The following is a 25444-nucleotide window of genomic DNA, read 5'->3' as shown; positions in this document are numbered from 1 at the left end:
GTGGAATTAAAGAAGTTGTAAAGGCAGAAGGTTTTTCATCTTAATGCATTAAGATAAAAAACATTCTGTGTGTAGCAGCCTCCCCAGTACCCCCTATTTACTTACCTGAGCCCCTTCTCTCTCCAGTGATGTCCTTGAGTACCTCGGCCATCAGGGACACTCCTCCTGATTGGCTGAGACACAGCGGCGGTGCCATTTGGCTCCCGTGGCTGTCAATCAGTCAGCCAGCCAATCAGTGGAGAAAGGGGGCGAGGCCAGGTCGGGACTCGGTGTCTGAATGGATACATTTTAGCTCTGAGGGGGCACTCGATAGGAGGGAGGGGCCAGGAGCAGCAAAGAGGGACCTGAGAAGAGGAGGATCTGAGCTGCTCTGTACAAAACCAACTGCACAGAGAAGGGAAGTATAATATGTTATTAAAAAAAAAGAGACTTTACAATCACTTTAAATCAATAATGGCTTCCTAAGGGCACTTGCTTAGGTAATGACCCCTAAGGCCTCTTTCACACGGAGTATCAGTTCAGGTCCGCCTGTCAGTTTTTTAGGCGGACCTGAACGGACACTCCATAGACCTCTATGGAGCGTCGGATGTCAGCGTTGACATGTCCACTGACATCCAACCCGCTCTGATCCAAAAAAGTGTGACGGAGGAAAAACATACTTTTCCATCTGTCTGTGGATCGGATCGGGTGACGACGGACTCTACGGTCCATCCTCATCCGATCCCCCCCATAGAGGAGAGCGGTACTCTGACAGGTCCGAAGGACCTGTCATCTTCCTGCTCAGCGGGGATCGACGGAGCCATCCCCTGCTGAGCAGAGCGGGCTCCGCACACAGACACGTCCGTGTGAAGGAGCCCTTAGATTATTTAGAACACTGATGCAGACAAACCGGTCTTCTCACTACCAATGAGCATTGACCCCTGTACATGAGGGTCAAGGGTCTACTCGGCCTACTCATTTAGGCTCTGAGTAGGCTGTTGAAGTGTAAAGGTAAGTTCATCTGTATCTGAGATGTGTAGTGCATACTGTAAATTATGATGAGAATAACGGGGGATAGAAGAGATGCACTTCAAAATAACAGGTATCCTTTAAGAAACTGTTAAGTGATTTAAAATAAATCTGCAGATAGGAGTTGCTAAAATACCATTACCTACGTACTGAATCACTTTCAGTTCTGTGGACCCCAGAGCCCCCAACTAGAAAAATTCCTTTTTGCAAACTTTGACCAACTGCAATGTTTAAAGCCACCTCTCCTGCTCCTACTTCTGCACTTGACTGGTCCATTTGAGTGGGTTTCTGTCCCTGGGAGACTCTGCAACATATGGAACACACATACACGTTTTTTATTGCATTTTTCATGCATGATTACATATATTTGTGTAGATATTTATTTATTTTTTGTCCTATATATATTTTGCACACGTGTATGGGATTTTACTATTCCTTTTGATATTTTAATCTGATATCAGCTTTGTGTATTCTTTCAGGACTGCGTGTTGGAGATACAGCAGGAGGACATGAATGGTTTGGCTTTGATTCATGAGTTAACCTTAAATGCCCTGTTTGCTTGTGTTGCCTTCACGCCTTCGCCATGGGTTTTATGGATCACTCCTGATTGCTTTAGGTGGTCTTAATTGATCAATTTGATGATGGATCATCTGGTCAGATTCCTATATGTATATATTGTAGCAATCGGTGTATGTGATCTTGTAGCTATGATTAAGCACCAATAAGGGTGTGAAACGTGTCAGTTATCACTGTCCCTGTACCTCTGTGACTGTATGGATTTTAATTCATTTCATTAAAGGTGTATGTATCGGAGTGCAGCCGTCCAGCTCTTCTTGTTTTCTCTAATACAAGTTTTAGTAGGCAGAGTTCAATAGTTATGAAGCATTAGATGGAAAATGTTTACCTGCAAAGTTAAATACATAAAAGTACATTTTTGTAAATGGACTTGAGAAACAGGTTCCATAGCAAAGAGGCCCCTGCAGAGGATTTATTGAAAAAAATGTTGCCTCTAAACTGACCCTTAGTCACTCTCCTTCCTTCACATATCTGTGCTGCTGGTCTCTTGGTTAAGGGTACCTTTTAGAGCTTTGTTCCTGTGCTAAACATCTTCTGCATGTATCCCAGCCTTACCTACTACACCACCCCATATTGCTCCTCTAATGCCACTCTACTGGTACTCTACCACCCCCTCTACTATATGTCCTTGCATTTCTTCTCTAAAAGTCTCTGTACATACACAGTTCTCCTCTAAATGTCTCTGCCCCACACAATTCTACTGTAAATGCCTCTGCATCTTTCACCACTGCCTCTGGACCCACATATGTCCACCTAACCACTGCAGTTCCCCACCATCAGTCACCCTTTGCCACAGCACAACTCCACTTTTCCATCTCTGTGTACTTCACTCTTTGCCTCCAAACCAAAGTGCACTTTTATATTCAGCCTGTCCAACACACACACACACACTTTTGCCAGTTTTATATTATTAAAACTCCAGAGGAGTAGTGGGATCACTTCAAAGTGGGCATATAGACAAAACTCACAAGGTGGGTGGACACATTGCAAGGAAGTATAATAGCGATATCTTGCCACTGCAGTCCACAGGAGACAAGAGAACCAGGGAAACAACCTGTTACCAAAACATTACCTATGGATGGTTTGGCCCTTTTAAAGAGAAAGTAAACTCTCTGCAGGGGCCTCTTTGCTATGGAACCTGACCACCATGTTTCTCAAGTCCATTTTCAAAAATGTACTTTTATTTATTTAACTTTGCAGGTAAACGTTTTACATCTAATGCTTAATAACTATTGAACCCTGCCTACTAAAACTTGTAATAGAGGAAACGAGCAGCTGGACGGCCGCACTCTGATACATACACCTTTTTATTGGAATTAATTAAAATCCATACAGTCCAAGGTAATCCGTATGGATTTTACTTCCTCTTTTGTTCCCTGCAAAGTAAAAGCATAATGGGCTAGTGTGCATCGCACACTAGCCCATTATGTGCCACTTACCTGCTAACGAATCCTGTGATGTCCTCGCATCCATCTTCATCCCTCTTCCTTCTGTGACTGTCCGGAGTCGTGTGATGTCGCTTCCGCGCGTGCCAACGGTCACGGCACGGGCCCTTTAGAAACAGCACGATCGTGCCCTTTCTTAAGTGCGCATGCACCGATGACATTGGCGCAAACGTATATGGTAAATATCTCCTAAACCGTGCAGGTTTAGGAGATATTTTCGGTACCTACAGGCAATCCTTATTATAGGCTTACCTGTAGGAAAAAGTGGTGTGTAAGGTTTTACAACCACTTTTACCAGCACAGTACTTTTTTTTACATTTTTTTTTTTTTTTCATTTCTCAATACAACAGTATATAACTCATGTGTTTCACTTAGGCTGGCCTTACACTGATTAAAATTTGGCCAGTTTAGAAGGGACTGGTCAAATTTCAATCTGTGTGTGTGTGTGTGTGTGTGTGTGTGTGTGTGTGTGTGTGTGTGTGTCCATCCCCGCTCAACATAAGTCAAACGTTGGTCAATGTCTGTCAAAGGGACATATTGGAAGATTTTCCTCGTTCAGAGGCAAGCTGCAGCCAAGAGCACATAAATTTTCATAATACGCAGTTTTCATATACTGTATTTATCTACGTGTAACGCACTTTTTCCCCCTGAAAATCGGGGGCAAATCAGGGGTGTGTGTTATACGCCGTCAGCGTACCTCACCGAGCCGTCATCTCCTCTCCACTCTGTTCCTCAGCTTTCACATAACACAGTCCCGCCACCGGCATTGGACCAGTGTTCTGCCTATCACAGGAGCTGGTCCAATGCCCATAGCGGAGGTGGGACTGTGTGTGTGACGTGAGAGCCAAGTGGACAGGAGATGACTGCTCAGTGATTTCCTGATTCAGGCTGCTGGTGAGGCTGCAAATGACCAAAATTTAAAAAAAGGCATTAATCAGGCTGCATTGATCAGGCTGCATTGAGGATTTTATTTGGGCTGCATTGAGGATTTTATTTGGGCTGCATTGAGGACTTTATTTGGGCTGCATTGAGGACTTTATTTGGGCTGCATTGAGGACATTAATCAGGCTGCAGATGGACATTGTTGGCACTGACCCTTAATTTTCTTCAAAGTTGTTTATTTTAAAAATGTTTTTTTCCTGAAACTTCCCTCTTAAAATTAGGGTACGTGTTATACGCCGGCACGTGTTCTACGCCGATAAATACGGTAGTTGTATTTGATCACTGTGCAGTTACAAAAATGCCTAAAATTATGCAGACTTATCATACTTCACATTACTATTTCTCTTTTTTTTCTTTCCTGGTCTGTAACATTAGACAGCAGCCAATGCCTGGTTGCAAATGTGATCGAAATCGCAATATTTTCCAGCTCATCATAAATGTTTTCTCTACTCCAGGCCTATGAGCGTTCAGAGAGTGAGGAAGTCGCATTTATTATCCAACTTGTAAGAAAGTTACTGATGATTATTGCCCGACCTGCAAGATTGCTTGAGTGTCTGGTAAGGAAGTCAAATTTTTATACTAAATTTTAACATGCACTTTCTGCAATTGTAATACTTTCCTATTGTAAAATATAATATTGCTTATGTAAATAGGAAGTAAAAATCAGGATCAGTTGTCATAGTAGGGCATCAGATAGGTCCTTGTCTCTGTAGTACTCAGTTATCTAATTTTTAACTAATCTCAGAAAAGTGCGATATTTATTGGGTTGTATAGTAAAACTGTTGCTAAAATGTTATTCTGCTGTGTTCCTTTACTCAGTGGGTTTGTGCTGTCTTTGTTCACAGGAGTTTGACCCAGAACAGTTCTATCATCTTTTAGAAGCTGCAGAAGGTCAAGCTAAGGAGGGGCATGGAATAAAAATTGATATTCCACGCTATATTATTAACCAGTTGGGTCTTACAAAGGATCCATTAGAAGGTATGTTTGCAGTATTATAACCTAGTGTTGTATATTTATATGGTACGTGCAAGTAAAAACCCTGTGCCTGTCTTCATTCAGGATCTTCTCTTGGGTTGTACAGGTTGTCCCAAGTCAAAGCTCAGCTTGCATTTCTACCATGAGACCTAGACCTTTAAGCCTGCCAAGTCCAGGGAGAACCCCTACTCTTCAGAGTGAGGGGGACACTTGTGGCTGGGCTAAGGACGTTTCAGATATCCAGGGGCTACAAACTAAAGTCTCACGCCGCCGCCTTTTTTTTTTTTTTTCCGCCGCTTTTTTGGGTTACCCTAATGACCTTAATGACCTCCTGCTGAAGGAACGGTTGGTCCAGATCTAGTCCATTGGACAGTTCTCCGTGTCTCTTTAATGAAACAAGCAGGGTCCAAAAGACCCTGCATGTCTCCTCTGTGCTTTACTTTACTAATGTAATGCAGTGCATTACATTCTTTCCCGTAATGGCTGGGGAAACTGTCAGCGGCAACCCAAAAGTAAAGTCCTATGCGTCGCTTCTGGGTCAGGAATAAGATTGGGAGGAAAGCGGCCGTATGTCCACTCTCCTCCCTGCCCTCTACCCGGCAGAACCCACTATGCTGGTCCAGTGCCCGCAGATAGGATACATAGCGGGGGTGCACACGTGTAGGTGTCTGGCTGCACTTTATCAGGGTGTGTGGAAGCATTCAGGTGGCACCGCAGCCACCCAAATGCTTCTATCTGACGAGTAAACAGTAGTAGGGCTAAATGTTAAAGGCGGGGTCTGGTATGGATTGGGGGGGAGGAATGCTGGTTTTATTTTTCATTTTGGTATGGTGGGGTTCCCCTTCAAATCTGTGCCAGACCTGAAGGGTCTGGTATGGATTGGTGGGCCTCACACTTTTTTTTTTCTATCTTTTAATGCCGGCATTTTTTTGTGAGTCATTGGTTAAGGACTCTGGCGGCTACCTGCTCCTTAACCATAGGTCACACCCATACAAAATAGCATCAAATTTGCGAAAAGTGTGAATGGAGCCTCACTGATGTGACTTTAAAGCTACTTGAGTGCCAGAGAGTGTAAAGTTGCACTACATGAACAAAACTACTTTCCAATTAGCCAAATAAAAATACACATCAAAAATGCATTGCAAAATGCACCAGAAAAGCGCATCAACCTCATCCTGCAGAGATGTGAACCTAGCCATGTTGGTTTTACCAGGTGGATATTCAGGTCTCTTCTGGTGTCTTTTTCAGGTGGAAGGTGCTTCAGTCTACTGAGTCTTCAAGCCTATTTTGTTACATGACCCCGTTGGTGTTTGCTGTGTTGCCCACTCCTCAGTTGCATTGCTTTGGCACATCCAACTGTCTAATAGGATTTTTGACTTGTAAAATCCTTTTCTTGGAGTATATCACAAGACCGAGATTCCTCCCCTCTGCTCCTTATGCATCACCATGTTCACTATTCTGAACTTTTGGCTCTGCATCTGTATTTGTCCATAAAATAAATTGGATGAAAACTCCAAGTCATCAACTCAGCTTGAGCACGAGTTAACCTTTCATTCTACTGTCTCCTTCTGTCTACAGAGATTGTTCAACTTGACCACTATGACTCTGAATCCACAATACAGTTGGAACATGAAGACTATCAAGAAGTAAGTGTAATCTTCCTTAACTTTAGCATTGTAATATTGAGGGATATAAATATCCTTGCCCCCAACCACTAGTGAATAAATATTTAGAGCTTTTTACAAAGCCAAGCTTAAATAATTTGATTATATTTGATAAAAAATTTCCAAGGGAATAACCATTCTTGTTGTCCCTTTCAGCTATTCAAATGATCTCCTTTGTTCTCCAGTTAACCACTGGAAAAAAGCAAATGAGAATGTGGTTCTTATGGGCAACAAAAACTGACATTACAAAATACCTGTATGTGTAATGCTTTGTCTTCTCTTACTTTCTGTAAGTAGTGTTCTCACTTTCTGCATTTCAGACTTGCATTACAAGCACTCCTAGCAAACGGAAACCAGGAGAGTGTGATTTTGAGAACATCAAGTTGATCAGCAATGGAGCCTATGGGTATGAGATTCAAAATTGCAGTTCGCTCCCTTTGCAAAGACCTTAATACATTTATGCTATCTTTGGAGTACATTTTTTCCAGTAATTCTGACTAAATATGCACTGATTGCCTGATGATGTTTGATTACTGGAAGCACTGAACTACCAGGTACTGACTTGGTTTTGGGCATTTGGAAATTGATCCAAAATACTAAATGCTACCAGTCATTTGTGTCCCTGCTGGAATGTATAGAGTGGATTGTTTTTGCCCCATAGATATGAAAATTGTTGCCTGTTCGGGCCAAATTTGGCAAGATTGCATAACAATCCTGTGTATTTTAACATGTGAAATGATTAAAAACTGCCAGAGCTTTTAGATTGCGAAAACAAAGTAGATCTAAATCCTGGATCTTCGGGTAAGGGATTGTTAAAGTGTAAGTAAACCCCCCCCTATCGTTTTCAGCCAAGGAAGCTGCCATCTTTGCCTCTGTTTAATCTACAACTGTCATGGTGCTGCACATGTGATATGACACCAGCCTTTGGATGGTTTGACAGTTTGGTTGAGAGTAGAGGTCGACCAATATGGGTTTTTCTCTGGCCGATGCCAAAGCCTATATTTAGAAATCGCGGTGGCCGATGGCCGATATGTGATGCCGATATATTAGGCCGATTTTTTTTTTTTTCCCTTCATCTCATAAAATCTAACAGTTAGACCCCTTTCACACTGGGGCGTTTTTGAGGCGCTTTTGGGCTAAAAATAGTGCCTGTAAAACGGCTCCCCTGCAGTCGAGTGCTTTCACACTGAGGCAATGCGCTGGCAGGATGTTAAAAAAAAAAAAAAAAGTCCTGCAAGCAGCATCTTTGGAGCAGTGTATACCGCTCCTCCACCACTCCTGCCCATTGAAATGAATGCGCACCGCTGCCGAAGCGCCTGCAAAGCGTTTCGGCAGCAGCGCTTCAGGGGCGCATTTAACCCCTTCTTCGGCCGCTAGCTGGGTTATAAGCGCCCCACTAGCAGCCGAATAGCGCCGCTAAAATGACGGTAAAGCGCTGCCAAAATTAACAGCATTTTACCGTCAACGCATGCCCGCTCCAAGTGTGAAAGCAGCCTTAAGTAATAAGTAATACAGAAAATGTTTTATATTTAAACATTTATTAAACAAAACAGACCTCCAATCAGTTCACTTGTATGTAGAATTTAGATTTAAAAAAAAATAACTATATCTTAAATATTAAATACACAAAAACAGGTAATCAAAACTTTTGGACGAAAAAAAAATGGGCTAACTTTACTGCTTTTTTTTTTTTTTTTAATTTCATTAGTGTATTTTTTAAAAAAAAATTGCGTTTGAAAGACCGCTGCGCAAATACCGTGTGACATCAAATATTGCAACAACCGCTATTTTATTCCCTAGGGTATCTGCTAAAAAATATATATATATAATGTTTGGGGGTTCTAAGTGATTTTATAGCAGAAAATACAGGATTTTTAATGTTAAGCAACAAGTGTCAGAAAAGATTTAGTCTTTAAATGGTTAAACTGAAAACTTCTCCACGGAGTTCAGTCTATTGATAAAAGAACCTGAAAGAGATACAATGTATCTTCTTATCAGACTTGGCAGGCTGCCCAGAGGAGGAGAGAAGAAAACTTCAGAAAACTTGCAATTGACTTCAATTACAGAAGTCATTTGCAAGTCCCGCTGAATCGGCTTTTTTTTATCAGCACAGTCGGCCAATGCCGATTAAGTAAAAAAAGCCAAATATCGGCCGATATATTGGTCGACCTCTAGTTGATCGCACAACCAATGGGAGTGTTACATTTCCATGCAGGAAATGAAACAATTTTATGGATGTGTTTAACTGGGTGTGTAAGATCCCTTTGTTTTTATCTATAGACCAGTGGCAGTTTTAGGCTGAATTAACACTGACTTGCGGTAAAATGGAGAGAAAATGTGTATCTACATTTCCATCCATTTTAATGAATGTTGACTTGTGTTGATGCGTGTTTTGCAATGCATTGACACGCATTTAAAAGCACTGCATTTTGAAGTGTTTCCTGTGACGACATATACGGTGGATTAAAGGAGGAGTGAAGAACTATTCAATTTTGGAGAGTTTCTGGCGATTTTTGGAGAGTTACGGTTAAACAGGATGTGTAGCACAACAACCCCAATCATTGTAATTGTGCTAGTGCTACTGAGGAGGAGGAGGCGTATGAGGAGGTTGGGTCAAACCAGAAGTTAGAAAGTGAAAGTAAAGGGCCAGACAAAAAAAACAGAACAAACTAAATCACAAAGCAAATTTTTTTTCTTTACTTGTGCTGCGCTGTGTTGACCTGTGTTTTGCACGTGTTGACCTACGTTACGATAAAATGCATACATGTTGCATTTTAACACAATGCAACACACATCTAGGCAACATTGTAGTGTGAACAGGACACCTTAAAAACAATTGTGTGTGTGTTTTTTTTTTTTTTTTTTTGTTTTTTAGGGTAATTTCAGATACACACAATACACAAAACCCCAAATAAAAACAAAAAAGGAAAAAGAAAACAAAAAAATCTGCCCATGCAGGTGCCAATATAGAGGAGAACATAACTTTTGGTGCATGAACAATTTGATGTGGTGAAAGTAGAGACATAAAGGCTTGGCTCGTGTTCAGGAAAAATACTCCTAATACAGGTTGACCATTCTCATGAGGAGGGGTCTCCCCAGGCCCAAAAGTCATACCAAAATTATCAATAATAAACCAGGGAAAATAAAGTGAGACCATAACATCTAGGAATTATCAATCATTACTGCTGTAGAGGGTTCAGCCAGCCATTTGAACTGTATATACTTTATCGTATTTCTTTGGGCAACCCCTACTAGCATAGGTGTCTTTATTCAAGGGTAAATTGACATTGACCAGATGTTTCCAAAAGGTAAGGGATGGGGTGAAGCTTTCTTCCATGACAAAGTGATAGCCTTACGGGCATAAAAAAAATAGAAGATCAATCATGGGCCATTCTGCCACCGTGGGGACCAATTCCTCCACCAACCCCAGTAAACATATACTCTTGGAGGGCACCAGCAAAGTCTTGGAAACATTATTCACCGCGGAGACTATCCCCCCCCCCCCCAGTAGCCAGCTAAAAAAAAAAAAGGAAAATATAGCACTGTTTTGGGTGGCCCTCCAAATAAAATCTCATAGGGGGACAGCTCATGTGGTTGTTTAGGGGTAGTTTGTACAGAATATAGGTCTATTGGCAAAGCTTCCACCCATCCTTTTCCTGCTTTAATTTTTGCACATCTGTTTTTCAAAATTCCATTAAGTCTCTCGATTTTACCACTACTTTGTGGATGAATAGGTGTATGGAAAGCTTGCTGTATGTGAAGGTCTTTCATTACTTCCCAGTAAAATCTGTCACTCTCAATAGTTTTGAGAACTCCATATCTACAAACTATTTTGTTCAAAATGTTCTTTGCTGCTGTTTTTGCATTTGCTCTAGCTGCTGGCCAGCACTCAGGCCAGCCTGAAAACATGTCAACGCACACTAGAGCGTACTCATAGGTGCCTATTATGGGCATCTGAATGTAGTCTATTTGAATGCTTTGGAAATGGAAATTTGGCTTAGGAGAATGCTTTTGGGGAACATGGACAGGCCTCCCTGCATTGTACAGAGCACAAGTGAGACACAAAGCACAAAACCTGGCTGCAAGTGCACTAAATCCAGATTCTATCCAATAGCAGTCAGTTAGTGCCACCATCGTGCCCTTAGCAAGATGACTGACGCCATGTGCCAGTTGTGCTAAAACTGGTTACAAACTCCTGGGTAGACACCGCTTGAGGCTGATACATACATCAGAGGCCTCTGTTTGTCTCTATTTAGCTGGGTGAGTACACCTGCAGCAAATCCATTGACTTCATGACAAAATAATGAGAAGGTCTTAATAAAGTCAGGAAGTCCAATGGCGGGAGCTTCAGACAACATTTTAATGAGCTCTTTCATCTGCAATTTATTTTCCTGTGTGAGTTTGAAAGGGTTTGTAGTGGTAGCCTTAAATAAATTCTGATGCATTTGGAATCGAGTCCCATTACAATACAATATCCCATGTAGTTGCCATATATTTTTTGGCTTTTCAAATTTTTGTAGAGTTAACTCAACTCAATCTGGGGTTAGAAGATGGATTCCATGTGAAATGCAGTGACCCAGGAAGATCACTTTTCTCTTGGCAGTATTATAGCTTATCTTTGCTAACTTTGTTACTGTTATAGAGAAACCTGAGAAGGCTTACTGTTTCTCTGCTACAAATGTCTTTTGTATCAGAAAAAATAAGCAAATCGTCTAATGTACTGAAGCAAAACTGTGTTTGGGTGTGAGGGGGACCAGTGGTCCAATACTTGCTTTAACGCAGTATTATATTCAGAGGGGCTACTCGCACAGCCTTGGGGCAATCTTGTCCATGCTAACTTTTGGGCATCATGGGTAAATGAAAAAAATTAGCACAGACAAGTTTGACCCAAGGCTGTGTGAGTAGCCCCTCTGAATATAATACTGCGTTAAAGCAAGTATTGGACCACTGGTCCCCCTCACACCCAAATACAGTTTTGTGTCTTACAGCCGCGCTAAATTGCACTGGTGTGATTTAGACTTAAATCTTGCACTCAAGGGACCCTGGCTTTCTCTGCGTTCCTCTTCCCATTGATCCATTAATTTCCATGTTCACCATGTAACTGCTAGCTTTCCTGGGTGCTCTTTTGCGTTCATCATTAACAATCCGTGAAAAACTTCAATGTTATGAAATGTTCATTTTCTGTTTATAGAGTATCTGAGTGTAGATCTAATTGATGGTTCTCTTGTTTGAAAAAAATACCCTTTCCTTTTTAGTGCAGTGTACCTGGTCAGACACAAGGAGACTAGGCAACGCTTTGCCATGAAGAAGATCAACAAACAGAATTTGATACTGCGAAACCAGATCCAGCAAGTTTTCGTTGAGCGAGACATTCTTACCTTTGCCGAAAATCCCTTTGTAGTCAGCATGTTCTGTTCATTTGAAACCCGACGTCATCTCTGTATGGTGATGGAATATGTAGAGGGTTAGTAGTGAAATTCTATTCTTTGTCACCTAATTTTCCTTACTGCTTCATAATGACCCACATTTGAGACTACATGAGACTTGTATTAACTTGTGAAATGCCTTTTATTAATGCATATTTTTATTTTTATATCTATTTTTCTATATTCCTATGTGCAAAATCAACTTTCACCATATTTTTAAAATCCAGACAAGACCACAAGTGTGTTCTATTATTACACATTGCTCTGTCACACTCCCAGATGTGTACAGATTCTGGCTCAGAAAAGGTAGCAACGAGATGAGCATAAGGGGTTTCTAGCATAAAGGTGTCCATTTAATAAGCCGTAATAGCGTTTTTCTGCACAATGCTGTGATAGTTCACTACTGCAGCAGAAAAGTTTCAGCCTGTTTAAGTGGCTGATATGCCGCAATAAGCAGCAGTAAATCTCTATTGCGATGTGAGGAGAAATGTTTGAGGAGAAGAGCGGGGGAATACTTTAGAAGGGTAACTCCGGCGTCCATGGTAGGGAAATCTACATTCTGATAAAAGGGGTCATAGGTTGATTATCCCAGACAAATGAGTTGGAGTTGCAGTAAAAAATAAACATGTACACCCTATATTATATTTATTATGAAACTGTGACTACACAGTAGTATTTATAATAGTTTAAGAAGCTACATTTTTTTCTCTTTACACATTGCAATCGCATTCGTTTTAGCCTCTAAACTCCAATTACTTTCTGTCTGTCGCACGATCTCCTTTAGCTCAAAGAAGATCTTTAATGCCCCTTTCAGACAGGTGGAGTCCGGCAGGGAATCTGCCTGTTTAGCGTGGAATCTGTCCACTGATCCCTGCTGAGCAGGTGGATAACAAGTCCATGTCCGCTCCGCTTATGCAGAGTGGACACAGCCCACTTTCCTCTATGGGCGGTTGGATGGAAACGGGCTGCATGTCTGTTTGTATCTGACTGTCATTCGATCTGTATCCCTCATCTGTCCGTTTTTAGCAGACAGGATCGGATCCAATGTTGGCGGTTGTCACCCACTGCTCCATAGAGAACAATGGACGGTCTGGGTCTGCCTAAAAAACTGAAAGGGGCCTATAAATCATCTCAGTCTCAACGCAAAGGCATGAAGAAAATTTGCATAAAAATGCAATACAAAAATGCAAAACATAAACACTGTGGTGTTACAATGCATCACAGTATGGGTGCACAGGGCACTCGCATTGTAAGCATCATAATGCATGTTCGCTGGTGTAAGCAGGCCCTAACTGAATTTAATGTGGCAGCATAGAAAATGTCCCTTGTCATATAGAATCAATTTTCCCCTATTGGACATTTAAAGCGGTGTTCCAGACGATTTTTTTTTTTTTTTTTTTAAAGTCAGCAGCTACAAACCCTGACATTTAATAAGGACACTTACCTGTCCAGGGAGCTCGCGATGTCAGTCCCCCGAGGCCGATCCGTCCATCGGATCGTGTGTCGGCGCCGCCATCCTAACTAAGGGATTTCTGGCAAGTAAAAATTTTTTTTTTTTTTTTTTATAGATTTTTTTTTTTTTGGAGAATGTAATTTTTTTATTTTAGGGTGGACCTCCGCTTTAAAGCAAAAATAATCCTGCAGTTATGCCTGATTTTTGTGTAAAAAGAGAACTGCAGCCTTTTTTCTTAGTGTTTCACCAAAAAGGGCCTATATCCCCAAGGAAGACTTGTGATAAATATAGGAGACTTTTCTCTATGTTTTTCACAGTGATTGTGCACTTTTTAGCCTTTCACTGTTTATTAAGCAGGTCCATCTGATGCTGTATCTTTCCCCCACCACCTTTACACTGAGAACTGAGTGATAAAACACTGCTGATCGGTCAGTTCTCCCCTCCACTTTGAGCAGAGGGCCGTGACTGGTGGTCAGCGACTCTCTGCTCTCCAGCGCTTACTGGAGCGCTGGGCTGTGGAGGGGGCAGAAGGTGCTAGCTTAGGCTCTTGGGGGGGGGGGGATTGCTGTGAGGCTGAGCCTGCAGTTGGTCAAGGCTTGTGTGTGGGTCCCGACCATATGGTTGGGATCTTTTCAGAGACTGGAGCGGCTCTGTGACGCCAGCCAACAGCGGGGCCTCAGCCCACTGTTGGCGGACAACGGATCACCGGAGTGCAGAACGAACTGCGTTCCTGTGATCCATAGGAGAAGCATGACCAAAATAGCTTTGGCATTACTTCTCCTCTTTAAATGCCAATATTAGGGACTTATCGTTTACTAAATACATCACCGAGACTTAACACTGTGATAAACAACGAAAAGTGTTATCACCAGCTTTTTACTGTTTATTAGATGTACACCAAAGTTGTAATGCTTCCTGATTGTGGTACTTGATAATTTACACATTGTGTATTTGCTAAATGTCACATGCAGTTACTGGTATATCATTGTGAAGTCTGTTTGCCTTACAATGTAATGCCATCTGTTAACTGTTATAGTTAATACATATGTGTACAAAAAAAAAAACAACTCTCTTTTCATGCAGACGTTTTTCCCTAGAACTTTCTTCTGTTGAAGTAGAATAGTTGTGTATATCACAGTAAGATCCCGTTTACGTCACAGCAGTTTACTTGCATAACATTGTCATATTTGTCACAGCAAGGTTTAGTTTGCATAACATATAATACTGGCTCGCCCAGAGAGCAGCTGCACAAAGGTGATCTAGCTGTAGATTGACACCTAATAATAACTCTTGATCATTCTGTTTTTTGGTATCACACCTATGACATTTATCAAGATTATGCAGGTATCCGCATTAAAGCTGTTGTAAAGCCCTGTTCATTTTATTTTAAATAAAAAAACATGTTATACTTGCTCTGTGTAATGATATTGCACAGGGCAGCCCCAAACCTCCTCTTCTGGGGTACTCCACTGGCAAACTTGACTGCTTCTCTTCTGTGTCTGCCCTCATAGCAAGCTGCTTGCTATGGGGGGTAGTCATGCGGGCTCACTCCTGAGCCAGGCTTTGTGCATCCGTAGACACACAGTGTGGTTCGTACCTGCTCCCTCCTCACAGCATTTAATAGACAGCAGCAGGAGCCAATGGCTCCTGCCGCTTCTGTGCCCTGTGAGGAGAGGAACACAGATAGCGCTGCTGCAGACAGGCACAGTGCTGGACCGAGATAGGACTCAGGTAAGTATATAGGGAAGTGAGGGGGTGATACAAATACTGGGACGTTTTTTTTACCTTCATGTAGGGAATGCATTAAGGTAAGAAAAGAGGTCTTGCCTTTACAACCACTTTCATCTTCTGTCAATAAGGCTTTTCACTCAGACTTCATGTCTCAAGACATATATTGATCCAGTATATGACCTTGCAAAACTGAACACTGCTTGAAATTTTTGTGCAACAGAGACGGTTGGAAAAGTTCTGGCAGGATCACTAGTTATTTTTCTGTACTTGCAGTGTTAAAGAGATGAGACAAGGTTACATCATATTTTGTTTTGCCCAGATGTACAGTATCTGACAAAAGTGAGTACACCCCTCACATTTTTGTAAATATTTTATTATATCTTTTCATGTGACAACACTGAAGAAATGACACTTTGCTACAATGTAAAGTAGTGAGTATACAGCTTGTATAACAGTGTAAATTTACTGTCCCATCAAAATAACTCAACACACAGCCATTAATGTCTAAACCACTGGCAACAAAAGTGAGCACACCCCTAAGTGAAAATGTCCAAATTAGGCCCAATTAGCCATTTTCCCTCCCCGGTGTCATGTGACTCGTTAGTGTTACAAGGTCTCAGGTGTGAATGGGGAGCAGGTGTGTTGAACTTGGTATTATTGCTCTCACCCTCTCATACTGGTCACTGGAAGTTCAACATGGCACCTCATGGCAAAGAACTCCTGAAGATCTGAAAAAAAGAATTGATGCTCTACATAAAGATGGCCTAGACTATAAGAAGATTGTCAAGACCCTGAAACTGAGCTGCAGCACGGTGGCCAAGACCATACAGCTTAGTGTCATATCCAGAGGATGTCTTTGGGAAATAGACGTATAAGTGCTGCCAGCATTGCTGCAGAGGTTGAAGGGGTGGGGGCGGTCAGCTTGTCAGTTCTCAGACCATACGCCGCACACTGCATCAAATTGGTCATTGGTCATCCCAGAAGCACGCCTCTTCTGAAGATAATGCACAAGAAAACCCGCAAACAGTTTGCTGAAGACAAGCAGACTAAGAACATGGATTACTGGGACCATGTCCTGTGGTCTGATGAGACAAAGAAACTTTTTTGGTTTAGATGGTGTCAAGCGTGTGTGGCGGCAACAAGGTGAGGATTACAAAGATCTTCCGGATTGAGATTTACTTGCACCAATTGCAACTTGATACAGGTATATATGGACTTTTGCTGTATGAATATTTTTCTATGCATTGTGATTACATGAGCATTTAATGCACTACAGTCACTTTATTTGCTAACATTGCACTGATCACTGTTGTATTTATGCTTAAGCAGTTGATTTTTTTTTTCTATAAACCATCCTATGCCAGTTTGTTAGTCCTATAACGTATACTGTCATTTATCTCAGCACTTTTTATTCATTTATTTATTTTGGAGCGCAACACCAACTTTTGATATTTTTTTTCTTTTAACAAATTTACGCTTTTATACAAGATGTACACTCACTACTTTACATTGTAGCAAAGTGTCATTTCTTCAGTGTTGTCACATGAAAAGATAATAAAATATTTACAAAAATGTGAGGGGTGTACTCACTTTTGTGAGATACTGTATGCTTTAAAGTGTATCTAAAGCCAAAACATTTTCTTAAGTTTTGGATAGAATGACGCGGTGTTAGAACCTCTGTCATATTTTTGCTACTGTTTGTGCCGTCTTTAGGGATATTCATCCCTTAAAGGGGTTGTAAACACTTGCGGTTTTAGAATGCATTGAGGTGAAAAACATCTTGTAGTGTGCCGTGGACGAGCACACCTGCTCCAGCCGGTGTCTCGGGTCCTGATTGGATAGATTTATAGCAGCGCAGCCATTGGCTCCCACTGCTGTCAATCAAATCCAATGATGTGGGAGCTGGGGGCGGAGCCGAATCCTGCTGTCTGTGTCAATGGATGTAGCAGCGGGACACGGAAACGCGCCCACGCGGGTGCCCCAAGGGAGAGCGCTTCTCTGGGGCACAAGAGAAGAGGAAGAGCCAGGAGTGCCGCTGAGGGACCCCAGATGAGGATTGGGGCCACTCTGTGCAAAGCCAACTGCACAGAAGAGGTAAGTATGACATGTTTGTTTTTAAAAAATAAAATAAAAAAGGAACCTTTTAGTTATCCTTTAAGGAAAATCCAAGATTTTTAGTTTTCATCAGAACAGTAATAGTGGCCAAATCTTCCAAGGGTGGCACACTTATTTTGGTCTTTAGTTTTTTTTCTCACTTGTGTGAGAATTTTTCTTGCTTCCTGTTTCTACCGGAGAGGAAGATAAAAGGGAATCTCCATAATGGTACACGGAAAAAACCATGACCAGAATTTTAAAGTGGAATTAAACTCTATTTTTTTTAAATGGGCACCAGGAGCAGTTAGCTATTAAGTGCTAGTATGCACAGCATGTTAACACATTATGGCATACTTTCTTACCTGTCAAACAATGCCTCCTGCGCTCCGCTGTCAGCGTTTCTGCTGGTGCTTTCATCTGCTCCCAGTATTCCTTCTGGGGTTGGTCTGTTCGGCTGTTTAAATGGCCAGACTGCGATGATGTCATTCCTACACGTGTACACGGGAGTCGCATCATCACAGCACAGAGTGGTGCCCTAAATGTACACTGAGCTGCGCATGCAAGGCCCGGTGTACATTACCACTGGCAGTCATGGAGAAGCAGTTAGACAGATGAGATCAATAAAGTTTCTTCCGTCATAACAACCCTACCTGTCCGCCTTTTTTATTTTTTTTAGGTTTAATTCTGCTTTTCTTTTCTCTATCCAACTCTTAAAAAAAAAAAAAAAAAAAAAAAGCTGTGGCTATACATACACTAAGATCCACCATTTTGGAAAGAACGTGTCTCTTCAAGATTTGTAATATAGAAAGATAGTGCCATTTACTTAATGTCCACTAAATAATCACAGTACATTGATTTTACACTTTAGCTTATGTAAGAGAGTTTTTAAGTTGTTCCCTAACACCCAGCCATTTGCAGAGCAGTGCACAAGGTCTGATTTAGCCATTTGCAGGCCAACATTTTTGAATCTTGGACTTGGAGGTAAGTTTAATGTTCATTGTTTTCTCAATGTGCACCATTTTATCAGACGGGGTATGGTCATTGCATTGTGGTTCTCTTCTAGGTGGGGATTGTGCCACTCTTTTGAAGAACATGGGGCCCCTTCCAGTGGATATGAGCAGAATGTATTTTGCAGAGACGGTCCTGGCACTGGAATATCTACACAGTTATGGGATCGTTCATAGAGACCTCAAACCTGACAAGTTAGTCATTTTGTTTAAAATGTGTTTTATAAATTTAATCAAACAGGACATGATTGGAATATTTGTTTTTTAGACTAATGGAACGCAATATGGCCGCATGTTTGGTAAAATCCTATACAGCAATCTATCTATGCAGATTTTCTTGTGTTTAATGTTCCTGCAGAAACGAATCGTGTTCCACTATTCCAGCTGACAGTGAACCATGTGTGGAGATGCATTTATCTTTTTTCAGTAGCTCTTGCCGATCAGTATGTGCACCTAATGTTGTGTGTTCTAAATCACACTTTTCTCTATTTTTGCAGTTTGCTTATCACATCTCTTGGGCACATAAAGCTTACGGACTTTGGCCTGTCCAAAATTGGATTAATGAATATGACTACTAATCTATATGAAGGACATATTGAGAAGGATACACGGGAGTTCCTTGACAAACAGGTCGGTACAATCTAAAGCAATAGGCAAAACATTCATCCACACTAGTTTGACCACAACTCTCTAAAAATAACCTAACATTTTTTTTCTTTGTTTCTGAGGTTGGCAGTGCTGCTAATATGCAAACTAGCTCAGCACCTATAACCAACAACCAGACTAATTTGTAATCCTTGCCCACAATGCGTAAGATTATTGCAGATCAAGGAAAATGATACTAAATGTGTACACAGTGAAGAGGGGTAGAGATTACACGCCGCAGCTAATTGTTTTAATTATTCCAATGTTAGTCATAGTACCCCTCATAAATAATGCACCTGCCCACACTGCGTAAGATTATTGCAAATCTGTGTAAATCACACTAATTGTGTGCACTGTGACACAGTGAAGAGGAGTGGAGATTATACCCAGCAGATAATTGTTTTTAATTATGCCAAATGTTACTGCTGTTAGTCATAGTACCCCACATAAATATTGAATCATTTTTGGCAAATTGATTCCTTTCTGAAATGGTACTTGAGTTAAAGTATGTGCTTGGTTTAGAGGAAAATGGTGCTTAGTGGACTTTATTTTGCGGCTGACCAGACCCTCATTGGCACCTTGAGTATGACAGAAGTAAGAATTCCATGCTCCCTCAGTTTGCTGTCTGCCCTTGCCATTGGGTGTCTCTCACTCCTGCCTCTGTAAAGTGGTGTGTTCCCCATGTTGCAGGTGGCCTGACAGAGCTACTCTGTAGAATAGTGGCAAAATCAGTCTTTTGCTAGCACTACTCAAACTGAAATGTAGTGATAGACATCAGTGCGACAAGAAGACTGCAGGAGAAAATTATGTACTGTATAGGGTTTTTTTTTCTTTTTATAAGGTACCCAAGGATTTAAGGGGGCAGGGAACAAAGGTGTAAAAATCCTGGAGCTCTGCTTTAAAAAGCATGAGGACTGTATACTTTAGGCTGGGTTCACATATATGCGAATTGGATGCGTTTTTAACCACATCCAATTTGCATAACATGTGAATGTGACCGGCTCTCAATGGAGCCAGTTCATACATGTACAAGGCGGCCGCAGAGCGGTTTTGAAAAGGGGCCTGTGCGGTTTTTGGGTCCGGTTCAGGTTCGAATTCAGGCAAAAATTCACACTTGAACCAGTGAACAGAAATGCACCGGACTCTGGACTGCAAACCACAGCAGGACATGTGTGAACCCAGCCTTAAAGTGTTTAACCCAAAAAAAAAGAGATCCTGGTCACTTAAAGCAGATTAAACAGCACCCTCCCTGAACCTGCCACTTCCTGTATCCCCCTCTCTGCGCTGGCCACGAAAATCAGGGCTGCTGAGCCCTGACCACCATAGTCAGTGTATATCCTTCATCATCTGCAGCCCTGCTCTCGGCTCTCCTCTATCCCCCTCACCCCCTCCTCCCTGCCTGTCAGCTCCGTGTCTGTCTCCATTCTAAAACTGTATTTACAAGCCTCGTTTTTATAAAAGAGAGGTACAATGTGCTATGTCTGCCTATAATAGAGGGGCTGCCAGTGATTTATATATACATGTTAACAAACGCTTTAAAGAGTTTGTAATGTCTTCTTTAAACATCCTTAAATATACAGGAACCTTAATATACCCAGTGACGTGCCCGGCCTCAGGTGATACACAGAGAGGAAGCAAATCCTCCAACATAAGTGTACCGGTTTATCACTCTTATCACTGTTTATCTCTGCATCTGTTCAAAGTGCTGCATTTTTAAAGCTTGTCTGAGAGTTCAGAAAATAGGGGGTGGAGAGGTGAAGTTGCACTCTTCAGTGTTCATAAAGGAGAGGGAAGGGACACACCCACAGCACACAGGAACGGAGCTTGGACTGTCAATCAGCTGGAGCTCCTTCCCCTGGCACCATTTTTTTTCCTGGTGTCAGAAAAACTTGTCAGAAGTGATTCATGCTGATAGCAGAGGAACGCAGCAACAGTTAGAAATTACACTTAGTCCTCTTAATTACGGAGGGCTTTTTTTTTTTTTTTTTTTTTTATATATATTTCATGTCTAAAGTTTACAACCACTTTAAGTTACCTTTGATGACATAGCATACCAGTATTGGAAACAAAACCATGTTTACTTTTCAGGCTGTATGTTAAAATTGTTAGATAACAACTTGTAAAGTTTGTTTTTTGGAATTTTGAATATATCCTATAGGTATGTGGAACCCCTGAATACATAGCACCTGAAGTAATCTTGCGGCAGGGTTATGGCAAGCCTGTGGACTGGTGGGCAATGGGCATCATTCTCTATGAGTTTCTGGTGGGCTGTGTGCCATTTTTTGGTGACACTCCAGAGGAATTGTTTGGACAAGTTATCAGTGGTAAGTTTGATTTATTTTTCTGCTTGTGTTGTAAATGGAAGACCCGTGGCTTTTTCTGTACACATATTCAAAAAAAGTCATTCTACTGTTTTAAAGAGGATACCAATGGTGGAAAAACAGTGCAGTTATACACTCACTGGCCACTTTTTTAGTTACACCTGTTCAATTGCTTGATAACACAACCTGCTAATCGGCCAATCACATGGCAGCAACTCAGTGCATTTAAGCATCTAGACGTGGTGAAGATGACTTGCTGAAGTTCAAACTGAGCATCAGAATGGGGAAGAAAGGGGATTTAAGTGACTTTGAACATGGCATGGTTGTTGGTACCAGACGGGCTGGTCTGAGTATTTCAAAACTGCAGATCTACTGAGATTTTCACAAACAACCATCTTTAGGGTTTATAGAGAATGGTACAAAAAAGAGAAAATATCCGGTGCGCGGCAGTTGTGTGGTCAAAAAATGCCTTGTTGATGTCAGATCAGAGGAGAATGTCAGAGACTGGTTCAAGATGATAGAAAGGCAACAGTAATGCAAATAACCACTCGTTACAACCAAGCATTGCAGAATACTATCTCTGAACGCACAACACCTCGAACCTTGAAGCAGATGGGCTACAGCAGCAGCAGACCACTCCAGGTGCCACTTGTGCCAGCTAAGAACAGAAAACTGAGGCTGTAATTTGCACAGGCTCACCAAAGAGGATTGGAAAAATGTTGCCTAGTTTGACGAGTCTTGATTTCAGCTGCGGCATTCAGAGTCAGAATTTGGCATAAACCAAGGATCCATCCTGCCTTGTATCAATGGTTCAGGCTGGTGGTGTAATGGTGTGGGGGATATTTTCTTGGCACACTTTGGGCCCCTTAGTACCTATTGAGCATTATTTCTTTGTAAGTGGGCAAACTTACAAAATCTGCAGGGGATCAAATAATTATTGTCCCCTGATGATCGCATCTAGCGCTATACTTTAAGCCCTACACTATTGCGTGAACAAGTTAGTATTATCTGTCGTTTTCCAAATGAGTCTCCTGTCTGTTGATATGCAGAGAACTTGGCTGAAATGATGGCCTGTGGAATTGCAATGCAAGAAACGCTTGCCGCTCAAGTCTTCTATCCCAGTTTCCTGAGAATGTTAAAAAAAACTGACTTAATCTAGTTTTAACTCCCATATACTTGTATACTTAACATGCCACTAAGTTTATTGGGGATCATTTCCATCTAAGAAGCCCTGCTTTTAAATACTGAGAATTGAGAACAGATTGAGAGAGCAAGCAATATCTGCTCCTTTGATGTCACTTTACATTATTGTATATGCATTGAAGGTGTATTGACAGTAATTCTGTGGTGATGATTTTTTTTTTGGATTGAGTGACTAACAAAAAGGAAATCAGACCTCGTTCAATCCCAGGAAAGTCAAAATTTGATCCACTTGTTCTGTCTGACTGCATATGCAAATCATTGCACTGTAAGGGAGATGATATCTTCTTCTTCTACATGAAACTCCTGAGTGTGAAGTAGTCACGACCAATATCTATCAGATTATTTGAAAATGGGGAATGCCCCTAATAGACATGTTTCCATGGCTTAGTGTTTTCTGAATTCCCAAGCTTGGTATCTTTTTAAAGCGCATCGTATAGAATATTTTTATTGCTTTTGTAGTTATCTTTGTTTTTTGTATTAACTTTAGCAGTTTTAGGAAACTAAGAGATCATATATCTGTGGTTTACAGCATTGTACAATCCCCAAGCAAGTATAATATCCAAAACCTAATTTTGTTTAAAAGATTTTATGAAGACACTGATTAAACAAATATACATTTATATTGCCAAATGTATTGGGACGCTTGCCTTTACACACACATGAATTTTAATGGCATCCCAGTTTTAGTCTGTAGGGTTCAATATTGATTTGGCCCACTCTTTGCAGCTATAACAGCTTCAACTCTTCTGGGAAGGCTGTCCACAAGGTTTAGGAATGTCTATGGGAATGTTTGACCATTCTGGCCTGCAGGCTCCACTCTAATACATCCCAAAGGTGTTCTACTGGGTTGAGGTCAGGCCACTCAAGTTCTTCCACTACCTCTTACTTGCTCATCCATGTCTTTATGGACCTTGCTTTGTGCACTGGTGTGCAGTCATGTTGGAGCAACAAGGGGCCATCCCCAAACTGTTCCCACAAAGTTGGTAACATGAAATTTTCCAAAATGTCTTGGTATGCTGACTCCTTAAGATTTCCGTTCACTGGAACTAAGGCGCTAAGCCCAACCCCACCTAATAATCTCCCCTCCACCAAATGATTTGGACCAGCTCACAAAGCAAGGTCCATAAAGACATGAATGAGCGAGTTTGGGGTGGATGAACTTGACTGGCCTGCACAGTCATGACCTCAACCCGATAGAACACCTTTGGAATGAATTGGAGTGAAGATTGCCAGCCAGGCCTTCTCGTCCAACATTGGTGCCTGACCTCACAAATGTTCTTCTGGCAGAATGGTCAAACATTCCCATAGACACACTCCTAAACCTTGTGGACAGCCTTCCCAAAAGAATTTAAGCTGTTATAGCTGCAAAGAGTGGGCCAACTCAAAATTGAACCCTACAGGCGAAGACTGGGATGCCATTAAAGTACCTGTGCGTTAAAAGGCGGGAATCCCAATACTTCTGACAATATAGTGTATGTTTTTATCTTGCGTCGTCTGGCGTTTTCTGCACATTTGCGTGGCATGTTAATTTTTTGTATAGCTATTGTTCTATGCAGATTTGTTGGTCTTTCTCTTATAACAAATCTTATTCCCTGAATTAGGAGCATGTCTTTTCTGTTTGAGGTTGATCTGAGGCGTTTTTATTTATTTTTTTTTAAGCGCTTTTTCAGCCATCTGACTTTGATTAAACATGATAAAGAAATCACACAGATCTAAAAGTAGCTGTTGGCAAAAAACAGATGGACTTTATATGAAAATAGGTACAAATTGCCGTGCTTTAAAGTGGTTGTAAAGGCAGAAGGTTTTTCATCTTTATGCATGCAGATAAAAAACCTGTGTAGCTGCCCCCCAAATACTTACCTGAGCACATCTCTGTCCAGCGATGTGCACGAGTGCCTCGGCCGTCCAGCCTCTCCCTCCTAAATGGCTGAGACAGAGCAGCAGTGCCATTGGCTCCCGCTGCTGTTGATCAAAGTCAGTGAGTCATTCAGGAGAGAGGGGGGGGGGGGGGTTAGGGCCAAACTGTGGCTCTGTGTCTAAATGGACACACGGAGCTGCGGCTCAGCTCGGGCGCTCCCATAGCAAGCTGCTTGCTGTGGGGGCACTCGACAGGAGGCAGGGGCCAGGAGCACCGAGGGACCCGAGAAGAGGAGAATCCAGGCTGCTCTGTGCAAAATCGCTTCACATAGCAGTTAAGTATAACATGTTTTGTTATTCTTCTAGGTAAAAAAAAAAACAAGACTTTAGTATCACTTCAAATTTATAAAGGTGCAACATCAACATTATAAAACAATTTTATATAAAAATATATATATATATATATATATATATATATATATATATATATATATATATATATATATATATATATATATATATATATATATATATATATATATATATATATATATTATTTGTGCTCATAAGTTTACATACCCTGGCAGAAATTGAGTTCCTGCCCATTTTTCAGAGAATATGAATAACACAAAAACTTTTTGTTCACGCTCATGGTTCGTATTTGGCTGAAGCCATTTATTATCAATCAATTGTGTTTACGCTTTTTAAATCAGAATGGCAACAGAAACTACCCAAATGACCCTGATCAAAAGTTTACATACCCTGGTGATTTTGGCCTGATAACATACACACAAGTTGACACAAAGGGGTTTGAATGGCTATTAAAGGTGACCATCCTCACCTGTGATCTGTTTGCTTGTAATTAGTGTGTGTGTGTGTGTGTGTGTGTGTGTGTGTGTGTGTGTACAACCCCTGGCAAAAATTATGGAATCACCAATCCCTGAGGATGTTCCTTCAGTTGTTTATTGTTGTAGAAAAAAAGCAGATCACAGACATGGCCAAAAACTAAAGGCATTTCAAATGGCAACTTTCTGGCTTTAAGAAACACTAAAAGAAATCAAGAAAAATAATTGTGGTGGCCAGTAACAGTTAGATTT

General features: G+C 41.3%; 1 protein-coding gene across 10 annotated transcripts in view; it reads left to right on the top strand.

Moving 5' to 3' along the window:
- MAST3 (microtubule associated serine/threonine kinase 3) overlaps nt 1–25444 on the top strand; it is a 368908-nt gene that overhangs the window by 288305 nt on the left and 55159 nt on the right. For all 10 annotated transcript variants that reach the window (XM_073599652.1, XM_073599643.1, XM_073599608.1 and 7 more), the window contains 8 exons: nt 4427–4528; nt 4817–4949; nt 6525–6592; nt 6931–7016; nt 11866–12074; nt 18378–18516; nt 18819–18951; nt 21125–21290. In XM_073599652.1, coding sequence (XP_073455753.1) covers nt 4427–4528; nt 4817–4949; nt 6525–6592; nt 6931–7016; nt 11866–12074; nt 18378–18516; nt 18819–18951; nt 21125–21290 — 1036 coding nt within the window. The remainder of the gene's footprint in view (nt 1–4426; nt 4529–4816; nt 4950–6524; nt 6593–6930; nt 7017–11865; nt 12075–18377; nt 18517–18818; nt 18952–21124; nt 21291–25444) is intronic.

Source organism: Aquarana catesbeiana, linkage group LG01 (genome assembly GCF_042186555.1).
Source record: "Aquarana catesbeiana isolate 2022-GZ linkage group LG01, ASM4218655v1, whole genome shotgun sequence".
Lineage (NCBI taxonomy): Eukaryota > Metazoa > Chordata > Amphibia > Anura > Ranidae > Aquarana > Aquarana catesbeiana.
Note: the sequence above shows the minus strand (reverse complement) of the source record. Positions and strands in the feature narration are given on the sequence as shown.